The sequence below is a fragment of the Vidua chalybeata genome, chromosome 2 (genome assembly GCF_026979565.1).
Source record: "Vidua chalybeata isolate OUT-0048 chromosome 2, bVidCha1 merged haplotype, whole genome shotgun sequence".
Taxonomy (NCBI): Eukaryota; Metazoa; Chordata; class Aves; order Passeriformes; family Viduidae; genus Vidua; species Vidua chalybeata.
In genome coordinates, this window is record NC_071531.1 from 9,041,677 (window position 1) to 9,058,601 (window position 16,925).

The window sequence follows — 16,925 nt, forward strand, 5'->3', positions numbered from 1 at the left end:
GTATCATTGCAGAACATATTTATCAGTTTGAATAAATATAACCAATTTACTTGCTTTCCTTTTGATTTATTGTAATTGAACATAATATTTAAGTTATTCAAATGACTTATTCTAAAATATATTTTCTAAATGCATAAGAAACAATTTTTTTTAAATAAAGTAATGCCGTACTAAACATTATAATTATGGAATGCACTTTTTATGATTTTTCTTTTAAATTTTTCTATATGAAGCATTTCTGTTTGAAAATGTGTCTTTCAAATATGGGTCCAACTCGGGGAAAAATAACCCTAGTTATTACTAATTAAAATTTCCATTTAGTGCAAGAGTAAAACTCACGCAGAAATACATTGGATCTTTGTGTACACTGTATTATCTTTCTTCAAGTACAACAGAACCTTGTCTCTGACTTATCATCTTTTTCCAGCTTTAGGCATTGTTTTCTAACCTTGGAAAACAGTGCAGAGAATCAGTCTTTGTTACATGTAAAACTACAGTTTTTACAGCTACAGTCTTCATGTGGTTTTTCAGGTTTCTTAGAGACGCTGGGACTGGGGAACTCTTTATGGCCATCACTGGAGTTTCTCATGTACTTTCTTTTCTCCTTTGGAAACGTGACCTAAAAGGGCTACTTAAAATCCTGTGGAAGAGTCTGATCTTTTCTGTAAGCAAGCACAGAGGAGGAAATCTTTGCAGCAGACTTGTTAGACCTGGCTCTGTGCAGAGATGGACAGCATTTGTATTGCTTCTTCCTTGCTCTGGAGATTACAGTGGGGAATTTTCCTGTGTGCTGCAGATTGGGAAAATGGGACTTTGCATGAATATATTTCAGCTTGGACACCCCTGTCAATTTTGGAATTGACATACTTTCATACTTCGAGTACAAAATGTGGCATAGAAAAAGGTCTAATGAGCTGTCACGAGAGCTACTGCATTTAATAGAATTTCAGTAGTTGTTGGGTATACTCAGCCAAATATACTGCACTGTCACTGGTATCTCTGATGGTAGCTGTTGAAAAATGTGTAGTAGCTTGTGTAGTTTTAAAAATATTTACAGAAATACATATATGTTAAATTCTTCTGCTAGATTTAAGAGATATTTTAAAATACCTTTATCTGTGCACTACTAAAATCTATATATAATATTGTTTGCATGCTTCAATATGTGATTTTTAGGAAACTAACTTACATGGTAACACTCTGTTGTTTCTTGGAAATTTTTGCATGTACTGCTGGGAAGACTCTCCTACACTTTATTGGAAATCTCTTCAGATTCTGCTTGTGAATTCAATATTCCTGAAAAGCTTTACAACAGCGCAATTTTTTTTGTTTGTTTTATTTTGTTTTGTTTTGTTAGGTGGAAGTGATACAGTTGAGTTTCCTATAAAATTCACTCCTAAGAGAGCTGGTTGCTACCACTGTCAGATTCTTCTGAAGTCATCCTGTGATATTCGTGTCTATGAGATTGAATGTGTGGTGAATGCAGAGCAGGCTGATGCACAGCTCGAATTTCTAACTCCAGCTTACCAGACAGTGACTCAGGAAATTCCAATTGTAAGCTCACTCCTCTGCTGCTAACTAAACTAAGATTCAGGATTTTAAAAAAGGTGTATTTCTGATCAATACTGTTAAAATTTTCAGTCCTGAAATGCATGTAAATACTAACATGAGGATTTCCCGAAGTCCATGTCATAGATAATATAAAAACTATTGGGAGAAATAATTTACTTCAAGTTAATTAATAGTTTGATGGGCTGAATTTTGATGTTTTTCTTCAAAATTGTTAGTCTGTTATTTAATAATGTTCTCACAATGAAAGTGAAAAAAGTAGTTTTTTAATCTAGGGAATTATTACACTATTTCTGAAGAAAAAAAAGGAGAGATACTGAGGAATAAAATAGAAGAGCTAGATTACATACAGTTAAAAAATGTGGCAAGCATAACCAATATATAGTGTATAGTTTTATCATATCTGCTTTGTATATGAAACCCTTGCCACATGAGAAGTAAGATCGGAAAGAGAAGATGGGTGCAATATCATCCCTCTCAGAAAATTATTGGTCAAATTTTAGAGAACTTTAAAATAAAACAGAAAAAAATTATAGGGAAGAAACTTAAGCTGTGAGAGAAGGAATAAAGATTCTTTAAGAGATAGAACCAGGAAAAGATTTCCTGAGAGCTGAACTACAGTTTCATCTATGTCCTTTTGATTGTAGAGCCACTAAGGAATACTAGTGAGCTAATTTATAGAGAAATTATTCTGAGATTTTGTAGTCAAAAGAGTGGGGGCAGATTCAAACAAGAAGACTGAATATCTGGGAAAGACCATGCTGAATGCTCTGTCAAATATTGAGAGTATACAAAAACTAGTATATCAGAAAGGAAAAAAGAAAATTAAAGGAAGCCATATTACAATGCTATCTCTTCTTGCACACAAGTTTTAATATATTAATAATTTATGTATTAAACATTGATTTTTTTGAGTGTTACATTAGCCTAAAAAGAACTGATACATAACAGAGAAAGGTAAGGGGATTTCCTACCTTGTTTAAACAGACACTTCCTAAACAGATTTGCTTTATTCTTCTGATGGATTTATTTTTCACTTCAGAGTGTTCACTTTTTAGGAGTTAGATACTTTACATTTCTATATACACTCCTTCTACTTGGAGCTTCTCTATCTACCAGAAAATTTCCCATATTTTTATATTTTTATTAGCAGTATTGTATTTGTCATTTAAATTTTCTTATATATTCAGTGGAAAAAGATATGCTCATTGTGGAACTAAAGATGGAGTTATTCAATCTGCTAAAATTAGTTTCTTGAACCAAATATTTAGTGCTCAAAGCACTTCTTACAGACACAAGCAAACAGTCATAATGTCTGTTAGGTGGAACACTTTATAAATGGAACAAATTAAATGGTCAGCTGGTCAGCTTAAAGCCACACTGTGAATTAGTGACAGTAACAGAATAAGAACCCAGCTGAATCTGAGATCTGTGATTGGTTTCTTTTGGAGTTTCCATGATTTTCTCAGGCATGAGATGAATGTAACTGCTCCATCTCTGCCTTTCAAACTCTCCAGGTATAGGTCCAATACAATTATTAGGTACCTTGGGTTTAATCACCTACAATCCTGTGAGGAGATTCTGACTCCCTTAACATTAATTGTGTTTAAATTAATTCACTTGACAGGCTTTGGATGAGATTTTACATTAAGCAGAGATCTTGTAGGAATTAGATGATTAATTAATTAATTAAAGCCATTAATGAACAAGTATAAGGGAGTAGAATTTAACAAATATTTTATTTTAACTTCCTAATGTTGATGATTGTCCTTAATGTCTTTCTTTAGAAAACACTTGTAGACAAATTCATGCTGTGTTAGAAAGATTTGTTACAAAAGAATTTCACAATGACCATGTTTGTCAACTACATTTCTCCAGATGACAAATTTTTGTGTTAGAGATTAATAAGAAATATTTGTGTTACATATTGATGTAATCATCACTCTTTGGATAAAGAAAACATCTGATACTGATTGTACTAGAAATCACTGAAAATAAAACAACTTAAGCACCCAAATTTTCATGGCCTTCCTCTAAAACCTAGACCAATCCTGATGTTTTTCCTCTATCCCAAGTTTTAAAATGTTAGATTAGCAGCAAGTGATGACTTGTCAATTTTACACCTGGCCAGCTGGTTTTCAAAAGGATAAAGCTTTTCCTGATATCGTGGAGATAAAAAAGCATGATAGTAAAAAAAAAACCTCCTTTTGTTGTCTTGTTTTCCTTTTCATTTTATCCTTGGCACAAGGACATCATACTTTTTTCTTTTGTGTTTTCTACCAGAGATGATGTCATTGTTATTACAGAATTGGAGACGTGATGATGCAAGTTTTTGGTAAAACTGAGGCACTACACAAACCTCAACATTCCATGCAGGCATATATGCTCAGCTACTGGGAAATTTAACAGCTAACATTGAAGCATTAATCACAAATATTGATCAAACCTTAGCTACATGGTACTGCAGATGTGGTTAGCTCTGGCTTACCTCTTATGACCACAGGTTCTTTGTTCCTGAGACTTTCACAGACAGAAACAAAGACAGGAGTATCATCTCTATTCCCTGAAATCCATTCTTTATCTCTGATGTTTGTATACAATTTTCCATGGATGAAGACCATTATAGGTCAAAAGATTACCTCCTTTTTTATAGATCAGATGAGATTAATCTTCTCTATTTGACAAGGCATAAATTAGCTCATGAGTGGCAGTTTATTTTATCTTTCAGATGAGTGTTAATTTTCTTTTTTCCAGACTGGATGTTTGGTCATCTGGTTCTTTCAAATAGTAGGAGGCTGAATAGCATTATTTTAGTTTTACTACTTTTAGGCAGCCTCTAAGCACGTACTATGAAATATCCCCTTTTTACAATAATCAAGCAGTCTTGTGATACATCTGGGTGCAAGATAAACATGTGTCTTAAATAGGCTCAGGCTCATATTGGTCAGGATAGGCATTCTTTAAAGTAGCTTAGCCTCTTGAAGGACCAGATTCTGAGAATACAGGACTGTAAATTCTCCTTTGGAGATGGAATTCTCAATTCAGAAGACTGATCCTGACTGACACTGCAGTGGCCAAATGAGGCAGTATATGCCAGCACACCACATCAGCACTTAAAAGGGATGCACCAAGATTTTTTACAGATGGTATAGGAACAGAATTTTGCCAAGCATTAAACAGCATCATACAGATACTTGTAAATGTTTATAATGATACTTAAAAATTCCATCTTGACCATTTGCTAGATCATGCTCATGTTTTCTAATGAGTATTCCTGCTGACAGTATTGCTACTGAAAACAGGGGTTCTGTACCTCTGGCTGCTAGGAATAACAGATTTATTATTAGCTTATTTCATTTTTAAAATACACTGCTTTTATTCTTCCCAAAGGCACTCTGAGCCAGTACTTGGAGCAAATGAGTATTGTCCTCTGATGCAGTGATAGCTGCAAATGAAAACTGAAATGAACATTAAAAAAAATTTAAATGCACAATCTAATTGACCTCTTTGATTTACATCTTTCAGAGTAACATATCCAGTGAGGACTGGAGGTTTGAAGCAGTTTTGGAAGGACAGTGTTTTCATGGCCCTCCTGTAATAAATGTGCCCATAGGTGGAACAGTTCCATATCCAATCACGTTCAAGCCGGTTGCTGAGTGTGTAATAATGGTAAGAGAGAAATGAGTTTCAACATTGGAAAAGGATGCTTTCACCAATAAAATTATCACCAGTATCCAAATTATGAAAGTGTTTAGGCAGTTGCTAATATTAAAGCATCTGGTTGAGAGAAATAAAGGGTAAGATTTACTACTATCTGAAGTAAAAACACAAATGAACTAAATTTGTAAAGCTTATGATTAGGTATGATAGATTTCCCCACCACATTTTTTCAGGTCTTCTTTATTTAATTTTCTATTATATTCTTCAATTCTATTCATTTCTACAAAATCCTTCAATCCTACAGTTATTCTGTAAAAGTTTTAACACAAAAATATACGTTGTTATTCTGAATTCAAATACTTAAATTGTATTTCATTACCTAAATAATTGGGTAGTATTTCTCATTGCATGCTTACATCACAAAATAATTTATGTGATGAGTACTTTATTTACAAGTTAAGCCACCATTTCACAGCTGCTTTTGCCATCAGAGTAATCACTATTCCAAATGCTAAAATGACAAGGAGAGCAAAGGCTATAACACCTTTAGCAAGAAGCTGTATTTGTGGTTTTGTCTGTGTCCCAGCTGAGAGATTTTGACTGCAAGTTGCTGTTGAAATATGTGAACTGCCAAAGATGAAGAAAATGTTCTTTGAAGCACAAGTAACCCTCCTGCGTGTGTTACCGACCAAATATAATGCAGTTTAGGCAGCCAGTATTATACAATTATTAAAAGAAAAAAAGCCCTGAATCCTTTGATGACGAATGATTATGGAGAACATTTTAGCTGAATCACAAAATCATCCAGGTTGGAAGAGACCTCCAAGATTATCTAGTCCAGCTGTCAACCCAGCATCACCATAGTCACCCCTCAACCATGTCCCAAGTGTCATATCCAGATGCCTCTTGAGATGGTGACTCCACCACTTCCCTTGAAAACTTATTCCAATGCCCAACCACTCTTTCAGTAAAAACCTCTTTCTGAAGTCTAATCTGAACCTCTCCTGGCACAACTTAAGGCCATTTCCTTTCAACCTTTCACTTGAGACATTGAGAAGAGACCTGTCCCCACCTCACTACAAGCTCCTTTCAGGTGTTTGTAGAGAGCAATGCAGTTTCCTTGAGTCTCTCTTTCTCCAGGCTCAACCATGTGCTCATAGGACAGGTGAAGGTGGAAACACTCAATGAGCAAAGTTAAATATTATATGGGAGACAAGGAGGCATGAGATCATATGTTCTCTGAGAGTTTGTTTTTCAAGAAGAAGCCAAGAAGTAGAAAACCTAGAAATATGAAAATTATATGTTGTTGAATTTTGTAGTTTAGAAAAATTTAAAATAAAAGGTTTTGTTTCTCTGATTTACTTCTCTGTTTAGCAATGGGTTTATTAAAGAACTAGGAAAGTCAATAGGAGCCCTTTCTTGTAAGCACTCTGAGCCACCTAGATTTGAGATAAATAAACTAAAGGAGTTCCTTTGGCAGCCAAAGGGGACTTGTACAGTAATGAAACAACTTCTTTTTTCTCCTTTCTTTGTCATAGGGAAGGCTTATTCTGAGAAATGTTACAGCTGGAACTCAGAACATCTTTAGTCTTAAGGGAATAGGGAAGAAACCTCTGCCTCAGGATTCCATTGTGGTAGAGTGCCAAGTGGGAAAGGTCGCTCATAAAATCTTATGGGTGCACAATTATACCAAGAAGATGCTAAAATACAAGGTAATTTTTTTGCAACAATTTGACAAATATTTTTCTGACAAGGACTGATACATTATGTATTATGGTAGCAACAATTACGGTAATTGCAGACTAATAAAATTCATGTATCCATGAGAAAATTTTCAATAGTTCATAGTATATGGATATGTTTATAGTCAGGAAATCTGTGAGATAATGTATGATTTTACTGTATGCTTGATGGGAAAAAAGATTTATTCATGTTTTAGTCTGAGGGGACAACACTTGTACAGTTGTTCTGTGTTCATTTGCAAGTCTTTCCTTCTCCAATGATTTGAAACCTGTGGCCAAGTCCATCAGTTTTGAAATCAGAGCAGGGGCCTGAGAATGACTGGGTTCCTAAACTCTTCATAAAATCTTGAATATTATATGAAAAGGATGAAAATTATATCCTCCTAAGGGAAGGATTTCAGCTTGAGCTCACTATACATGAATTTCCAGTGGCCTGGCCCAGTTACTGTCTATTGCCCAGCTGTTGTTTCAGCAGTGTTGGAGGAAGTTGGGAATGCTTTGTGTGGTGGTAGAAAATCCAGAAGTAATCACTGGAGTTGTTGAAAGGCAATGGGTCACTGAGGAGGTTAATAAAAATTCTTAAGGAATACAATTTTATTGATTTCCTTGCTCAATAACATATTTTTACTATTAAATATAATAATTATTTTTCATACTTTCCAATAACTACATTTTATAACTGTGTTTACACAAACACATTTTCCTATTTAAAAACACTGTTGTATTACTGAAATAGCATAATTTTGCTACTATCTATCTTGTCTGTATGTTTAATTTTGAAGTGATAAAACTATTCCTCTAGCATTCCTCACCTTCTGTACCTATGTCTTGGATCCCATGTCCTGTGCCAGCAGAGGCAGAAGGTACATTAGGGCAATGAAGATGAAATTCTGCTTTTCTTCTCAGCTGCAGAGAAGTTCCTGAGCAGGAACATCTTGGACCTTGCTCAAGAAAATCCATATTTGTGACTCTATCATGGCATTTAAATCTAGAGTAGCTAGCATCCAGACATTATGACCATACAGTGTTTGCCAGGATGGCTCCATCTATTGAAGCAATGCAGGGGAGTGCCAGCTAACAATTGTCAGCATTCGTAAATATATATATTTAGTTTTTCTTCTGTGCAAGGGTTGAAAATGGGACAGTGTATATGCTAGAAGATAAAATCTGACTGGCTGACTAGTGTGGAATTGCAAACTGAGTGATTTTGTTCTCTGTCTTGGTGCCAGTAGGTCCAAATGATGCTTTATTCAAATAGAAAGGTAATGGTAATGAATGATTTGACCATATGATATAAAGAGAGATCATGTATATACCAGCAGCAGTGGAGTAATTAAGAAATTACTCATTAAGTAATGATAATTCATGCCAGTGTGAAAATCCTTCCTTGGATGTCTTCTTGCTAGTCTCCAGTTTTCCAGGTTTCCACTTACACAGGTCAGTCTACATTTAGTAACTTCATATATCACAGAAAGGTCTGGGTTCATATTCCTATTTTTTTTTGCCTCGCTATCATCCCCAAAACAAAGTAAGAAATTAATTCTTTGGGCATCACCAGCTTTGACATTTTTATTTTCAAAAGTTGAGTTTTTTAGATGTGAATGCATTTGCATTTCTGATATATTTGTACTTTTATCTCTGGAAGAAGTGAATGTTTTTGGCAACAGAACTATTTTTTCTGCTTTCCTATTTTGTGTGAACTCAATTTTTTTTTGTGCCAATGTAAGTGAAAGGTACAGAAATAACAAACTTCAAAATGAATACATTAAAATTATTCATTGTATGTATTTTTCAGAAATATTGCATTAAATGAATTTATGATAGTTGGAACTATTCCAGGGTGAGCTCTGTCTGACTGAACTTTGATCTCCTTGAGGGTGTTCTCTGGGCCTTGAAATCTAGTTTTGGTTGGTTTGTGATGTGCTTTTTTCATCTCTGTGAAATACTGCTTGACAGTCCAACTGTGTGTGCTCTTTTTGCTATGGGACCTTTGGGAGAGAAATAGTAAGGTCAGCTATTTCATGCATGTGTGCATATAATAAATTACTCAGTGTGAACAATGCATTTTCTCTGTGCAAGGTTCTTAACCAGGAGCAGTTGCAGAACAGTTGTTGAAGCAAGGTGGGCTGGAATTGCTGGGAAAGGCATGGTTACAAAGCCTGCTGGAGTCTGGAAGCTGTCCCCTCCACAAAGCAAACAATATTAATCAATTCCAGCACTCTCCAGCAGATGTCATGTACTGTCTTGTGCTATTGGAGTGAGCAAAGATAGTTTGCTTGCTTTTATTTCCAAAACAGTCTGCCTGTAAATAAGGATTTAATCACTAAATCCAGAACATGATCACAAGTATCTGTAGTTATTAGAGGAACGCAGAAAACCTCCTCTAAGAGGGAATTGTGACCCACAGCCTTGTTGGAAATGCCAAATAAACTTTACTTACTCAGATGTGTATAGCACAAATGGCAACAGGAAAAAGAACTTACTATAATTTTGTTGCTGTTGTTCATTCCATGCTGCCTGATTACTGTAATATCTGGGTAGTCTGTGGTGAAGCAGAACACTGGTTTCGTCTTTCTTTGTGTTTCCCCTGGGAGCAGTTGCTGGCAACCCAGTAACTCCTCCTGTTTAATCCAGCATCTTTGACAGTTTTCTGTATTGTGCTGTAGCTAAGTTGGTGGTTAGATAGAGGCAATGTTGTCAGTCCTAGCAGACAGAGCAAAGATAATACAGGAAGTAATAGTTTTGGATGTGTTGTTGATGGGATATTTTATAATTTTGTGGGCCAATGAGTATCTTCATTATTGAATTTCTTGGTTGATATGCCCCATACACCCTGCATTGCTGGAGTATATCTCCACCATATAAAATTCTCATAGATTAACTGGGATGCACATGATATATATAAAAAAAAGAACACAAGAATTTCATTTACTGAAGTAATAAAGCTCAACCTATATCAAGAATGGTATGAGATGTGCCAGTAGCTGACAAACATAATAATTTACAGGCACGTCCATAAACGATTTACTGCACGATGAAGTAATTTAGCTGAACTAATACTTGGGTAATTTTGTCTTGGAAGTGTAAATTTAGCTTCACTATTGAATATATTAAACTATAAACTTAACAAAAAACCTCATTTCATTAAAAAATAAAATTACGTTATATATATGCTACTCTGATTCTCATATTTGCTGTATTTTTCTAATAGCCTAAGCCAAAACGAGGGTACTGCTGCAATAGTGACTATTTAAAATGAAATTTAAGTCTGGAAGGAAGAAGAGGGAAATAATCCTTGCCTTTACTGCAGGAAGACAGCCCTCTTCCAGCTGAATATTGTTTTTTGCCTTTTCAGTCATATACAGAGGGTTTATGTCTGGGGCAGCAATAATTTTTATATATGTGGTTTGATTGTCTGTGCAACCATTAGTGTGGAGCTGGAGCTGGGGAGGGAAGAAGTGCCTTTGCAATTCAATGGAGATCATGTGCATGACTCCATCAGTCTGCTTTTAAAACTTCTAAGCAAAACACTTTCAGTGCTCACAAAGCTTTCTGTGATTAAAAAGGCAATTTCCATAAATTCCCTTGAAAAATGTGAATGGTTTTATGAATTCTTCTCTACTGATTAATGTGTAAAGCTTAAGGAACTGCTGCCACTGTGCTCTTCGTGGTTGGTTCTAGGGGATCTTACAAAAAATAGTCTTCCTTGTGATTAACTTACTCCTGCATATGAAAAAAAAAATCACAATAGAATACATAAAGAATTTGTGCATATATAGCATCAGCCAGAGAGCACATCCTTCTCTGGTGGCGAATTAATAGAAGGTAAGTGACTGCAGTGTAAATGGATTTTTATGTCTGTAAAATTACATTAAATTCCTCCGACAAGGGGGGAAGTGTAAAGCATTTTTATGAAAATCCAATCTCTCGGTCTCATGACAAAACTTTTTATGCAATTTTCTTGTTTATTTATATAAATCTCTTTCAACTGGATATAAATAATTGTCTGATGTGTTGATGGCTCCTTCTAATGATACCTTTGATAGAAACTTTAGCTATAAAGGTACCTAATTCTTTCAAGGCATGGTTTTGCAATAAAAATATAAAACTGTGCAACTGTTTTCCTCATGGCTGTTCAAAATAGATATCATTAAAGTAAACTCTCTGGAGGAATCTCAAGACCCAGTTAAATTACCTTTCAGGCATTAGGTTATACAAACTATTAGTATTTTATAAAATTGTAGAATAAATACATAATGAAAAAAAATTGAAATTCCCTGTTTTTCAGTGTGTTTACATCTATTCTCTATATATCTATTCTGAGTTTTTACAATGTCACCAAGACAATGTCATGAAGGTTAGCTATTTGTGAAAAATGCCTCACAGTAATAAAATTATTTGCCATAAACCTTTAATGAGGGGCTTTCCTGTTTAGCCTAACCCTTGTTTGGTAATGTATCTGAGCTTTTCTGAGAATAAATTCTGTGCAAGTGCAGTAACCTGATTGTTCAAGGTCAAGTTTATATTCTTTAACAACAAGTGGATCTGTGTATTCCATAATGCTTCAATTTTTATCTGTCCTTCCAATTTCAGTTCCTGTGGCTTCCACTGTATCGACCAGAATTTCTGTAACAGGGCTCTTTTCACTAAAGAAAAGGCAATCTTCATAGCAATAATGAATGGTTCAAAGGTCTACAGAATTTAAGAATAACTGTAGTTGTTGCCAGGTGTTTTTTTGATGACTAGTTGTGAATTTTTTAGATCAATTAAAGGCATAGTAAGGTCTTAGGTCAAATTTGTTACGTGAAATGTGTTAGTGGTCTTGACAAGTGGCCTGGTTTAGGAACAAATCTGGATTATGTAGCATTCTTCATTATGTAGAACTCCAGACTGCTGCTCAACAGGCGGGAAATATTTGGGGAATATCCTCAGTGCAATGCAAAGATGTTTTACTTCAGTGTGATAACATGCTGATGGCAAAATAAGAGTGATTGCAAGAATTAAATGTGTTCCTAGTGACTCAGGAATTTGGAAAGTTTGCACTGAAATGTGGGTGAGGGAAAGTAATGGGGGCTTGTTTTGGAAAACTGCTATTCTGGAGAGTTTTGTAAAGAGTCTGGTTATCAGATTGATCAGGGACTCCTACAGATCAGGTTCTGGCCTAGGGTCAAAGAGCATTAGCTTTTTGCTACGTAGAACTTCTCAATATTGTTAAACAGACCTGAGAAACAATTTTTAAATGGAAACCTTGAACATATTACTGTCTAACTTTGTTATACTAAGACACAATGAAGCTTAAGTATATTTGATTATATTCTTACATCCATTCATCACTTTGCCTTGAAGGTTTTCGAGTTCTGCTTATTTGGTTATTCAGCTCTGGAAAAAGTTACTGTAATTTTGAAATTTGGTTTTCCATTTCTGTTCATGTTAAATAGCCATATTACAGTTCTGCAGAATGAGTTTTCAAACCAGTGACTGATAAATTTGTTTTTAATTGCAGCATTTTATACATATACTCCATTTATAATTTCTGGCTGTGCATAAATAATGACTTGATATATAAGAAAATGGAGAATACTAAAATTTAAAAACCAAATCCTTGGGTATGGATTGAATTGAGCAAATGTTGTGCAGGGTCACAATGATAACTTTAATAATAATTTACATTTTGGCTCCATTGAATTATTCTGCAATTCTAGTTTCCTGAGTGATAGTGATGTAACATATTTTAAGAAACTATTATTTATTATTTGTGCAATTATTTATGCCTGATAAATTTTGTGTGTTCCTCAGTGTTTATCTGCTGATCTGCCTGTTTCTCTCAGTATAAATTCTGTGTGGAAGTAAATATCTGCAACCCCACCCTTGGTGTGGCTTCTGGTTAATCTGCCTGTAATTGTTCATCATTCTCTGGTTGCACATCAGGACAGATGCTGACAAACTGCCTCTCCCACTAACTGGGAGAAGTAACTCCATATATTGACTAAGGTTGAATAGCTCATAAATCAATATTATTTTTGTTATTGATAAAAGCACCCCAATTTATGCCCTATTTTCTTCCTTCAAAATGTATTTGCCTAACAATAGTGATCCATAGAAGATTTTGTTATGTATATTAAGGTACTTTTAGGAACACAGTATTTTAGATTATTACAGGATATAAGGTTATTCAGTGCTACATCTGTGACTAAAAATGTGTCCTGTTCTTACATAGAATCCTCATCAAGATGCATTTTAATAAGACATAGCTCTCTCTCTGATATTCAGAACAAAGTTAACTTAAAGCTTACTATGTATAAATTCTTTTGTTGCTTCACTCAAAGCTTTCCTCTAAACTTACAAAATCTTTGCAACTACTTATTGTTGTATAAATCTGCAATTTCTGGACTTTCCCCTATGTGTACTTTTAAATTCTCCAACTTTTTCTGAGTATTCCTGGATATATTTTGTAATAGACCTGCAGTTAGCAGAGACATGTTATGCAACATTATGCCATATTAGAATTCCAAATGTCTGTGAACAAATGAGAATGATTCTCTGTATGAATTCTGATATTAGGATAAATTGCCTGGTGCATGGGCAAGCGTGGGCATGCACTTTTAGTATCCATTTGTCATCTGAGGTTGATCATTTAATTAGTCTCAGTAACAGCTGATAAATCACGTGGCCATTGGAGCAAGGCAAAATTCTATTTAAGGAACACATGAGCAGTACCTGGTGAGTGATGTCTGTCACAACCATAAACCTTCTCAGGAGGTTGGAAATAGGAGACTGTTTTGTTGTGACCACTTGTGCTTGGAGATTGGCTGAGGTGTGACTAACTTAAATAACAGAGACAAATAGGGTTGGTAAATGAATGGGGGTGATTCCTTAATAAGATGGTGAATATTTATGTTATAGCTCTGGAATAGCGAGCAGCTTGAGGAACACAAGTTTAATGACTGCAGTTGAAAAGGTGACAGCAGACTGAGGTCAGCATCAGTTATGTACAAGTTTTAGTGAGCATCTGATCCCAAAAAGTTTAATCTGATGCAGGACAGGGAAGGGAGAATTCCTTCATGTCTCTTGATACAGGATCTGGATTCAAGCACTGCAACAGTGGCCATGTGTGTACTGACATCATTTCATTGCTTCTACTCAACTTTTTCCTATTTGGTTATACAGTTGCTTCCTTAAGATTAAAAACTTCACTTTAAAATAATTAAGCTTCTGTTAGTTCACTGCTATGAAAAAGTGTCCAAAATGTCTCTTGAATGACTGAAAATCAAAATTCCAGTCCATATTTACTCATCAGCAATCCATAAGTATTTCATGTTTATTATACTCAACCATGCCAGTAGTGTTCCTTTTACTTTGACATCTTTTGGTAGAAATTTGTCTGATATGTGCAGTCTTTGATAGAACTGTATTACCCTACCCTTCTGCTTTTTATCCAATTTAAATTAATCACATTTATCCTACTTCTGTTTCTGTCTCCATGTAACTTTTTCCTTAAATAGAAATCTCATTTTAACTAATCTTATTTCTATCCCTGGTAATTTGCTGTCATTTCTATTACCCTAGCTGTATTTTTAGGTATTTATCCTTTACTCTTGTGTACATTCATTGTAAACTGAAATGGAAGAGTCTATAAATGTAGGAGTGTGACTAATTTATTGTTTATATCTTAATAAATGAGTCTTCGCCATCTGCAGTTTGAAACAGCCCCACCTTTCCTATGTTTTGCTCTTTGTTGACAACCTAAAGATTTTTTTTCCAGTTATTTTTCTCCAAGTGCCAATTCAACAAGTCTTTTCATCTGTCTCTTTTTTAGCCTTTTGTTTCCTCTTGCCAAGTAGTCTCTTCTTATTCTTTCTGGTTGCTGGACTTTTAATATCCAGTTTGAAATGTAGATTTATTGGGGAAGATGAAGACTGTTGCTTTACAGGATTTTTTTATCTGTTACTTTGTATAGAAATTCTAGATTAAAAGAACAACCACCTGAAAAAAGAATTACAGTAACATAAATACCACAGAGAGAGAATGCATTGTAGGCAATGATTATCTGTATCTGAAGAAAAGAAGGATTAAGAATTGGCTTATTTTCTACAGAAAATAATAAGAAAATATGTTCACTTTAAAAATGGATGTGCAGCTAATGCTGTGAGTGTTGCAAAAGAAATCTTTGTAGAATTCAAGTATCCACTTGGATGCTTGACAGGCCAGCTCTGCATCTTCCACTGATGCCTTTTCCTGGCTTACCTAAAAACAGAGGCCAGACAGAATTAAGAGAATAAAATCAGATGTATTTGATGAAGGGCCTTCAGGTACATTAAGGGCAGACAAAGCCTCCCCAAGGGGCTGCACACAAAATGGACCATGGTCATGAGTTTTTCAGTTTGGTCCATTTACATATCAGGGGTTAATCCTCCAATTACAGCTTCAGGTAATCAAGTCATATTCCCCCAGTTTGTCCCCCTGGACAATAAATAAAATTCACTTTATTTATACTTTTCAGGGTCTGAGGCAATAGGGTGTCCTTGAATTTCAGGCCTAGAAGGATTGCTTTGTCTGACCAAAAGTGAAGACAGTTAACTAACACTCTATATGGAGTTTAGAGTCATATACTGATGCAGTACAGGATTTGAAAAATATAAAAGCTAAAATCCTAAGGCATCACCATGAGCAGCTGCTCAGAGAATTCCTCTGTAGCAACTCTGCACAAGAGAGAAATAAATTAGATGCAATTAAAAAATACTCACCCTATATTCTTGCAATGAGGTTTACAGTTTGCAAAATCTGAAGTTCTGCATGTGAAAATTCTATTGGTCTCTACATTGCCCTGAGAGTTACCATGCATGCCATGTGTATGTGTCATTTACAAAATATGACATATCAAAACGCACAGTTTATATCAGCTGAGGTATAGCAAATGATGTTAAAATGACACTTCAGATTTTTCTTTGTCTATTTAGGTGGATCAGTACTGCTGAATCTCTTTGTTATTTTTCTAACGAAAATGTATGTAAAATATTAAAGGCCTAACTGTACAAATCTCTGCATATGTAAGCAGTTCCATGGTCTGAGCAATATACTTTTGATCATCTTGAGCAATGACTTCAAAATCTGTGCTTGCTATGATCTGTATATACCAACATTTGTCTTATAGTGTATATTCTTATGTATATTTGCATAAAATTTAGGACTTACTGATACCATATTTTCTATTCTACTCTGCAAAGCAGGTAGAATGGATGTTGTCTCTATGGTGTTCTTGCAAGTTACTTGCTTTTGATGAGTTTTCCTCTATGTGATTTGTCTTCCCCAGGTGTATTCCAATCTCTCAATGCTGAGTGGTGCCCCTGATATAACTGTCAACCCAGAGGACACTGCTGCTTACACTTTGAGCATATCTCCCTGCAGACGAGGAGTCTTTCAAGGTACTGTTTAGAACTCAAATACATAAAATATCCCCATAAATTAGCGGGTTAAATCTCCTTACACCTAATGCTTGCATTTTTTCTGCATGACCTTTCTTCTGGAAATAAGGTTGTCATTACTGGTGATCCAGGTTTTTAAGCTGGCTCATATTTTTATTTTTAAAGCTATCTTACTGCTAGATGTGTGGTCAGGTTCTTCAAAAATGCCAGCATATGAAGAACTTTATGCTTTTAATTGGTCTCATGAAAGTTGACTAAATAGGAGATAACGATTTTTGAGTTTTCACTGAGTTTGTGGATCTAAATTTAATTTTCCAAAACCATTGAATCCCTTTAGATATGTTAGCACTAACAGAACAAAAAATGTAATGGCAGAGACCAGAATTTTATTTTTTCCCTTAATTAATGTTCAATCTGTTGACCACAAGGCAAGAGTAGTAACTAGAATGCAGTGAACTCAGTTCTTTCTTTGACATATGTGGAGGCTAGGGAGATCTATAATTAATTGTACATAATTTGCATCCATCTATGT

General features: G+C 34.9%; 1 protein-coding gene across 6 annotated transcripts in view; it reads left to right on the top strand.

Moving 5' to 3' along the window:
- The window catches only part of CFAP47 (cilia and flagella associated protein 47), a 354,600-nt gene that overhangs the window by 114,287 nt on the left and 223,388 nt on the right, over positions 1-16,925 (top strand). For 5 of the 6 annotated variants that reach the window (XM_053934673.1, XM_053934672.1, XM_053934674.1 and 2 more), the window contains 4 exons: positions 1,358-1,554; positions 5,095-5,238; positions 6,768-6,941; positions 16,282-16,393. In XM_053934673.1, the coding sequence (XP_053790648.1) occupies positions 1,358-1,554; positions 5,095-5,238; positions 6,768-6,941; positions 16,282-16,393 (627 nt within the window). The remainder of the gene's footprint in view (positions 1-1,357; positions 1,555-5,094; positions 5,239-6,767; positions 6,942-16,281; positions 16,394-16,925) is intronic. The other variant, XM_053934677.1, reaches the window with a different exon arrangement.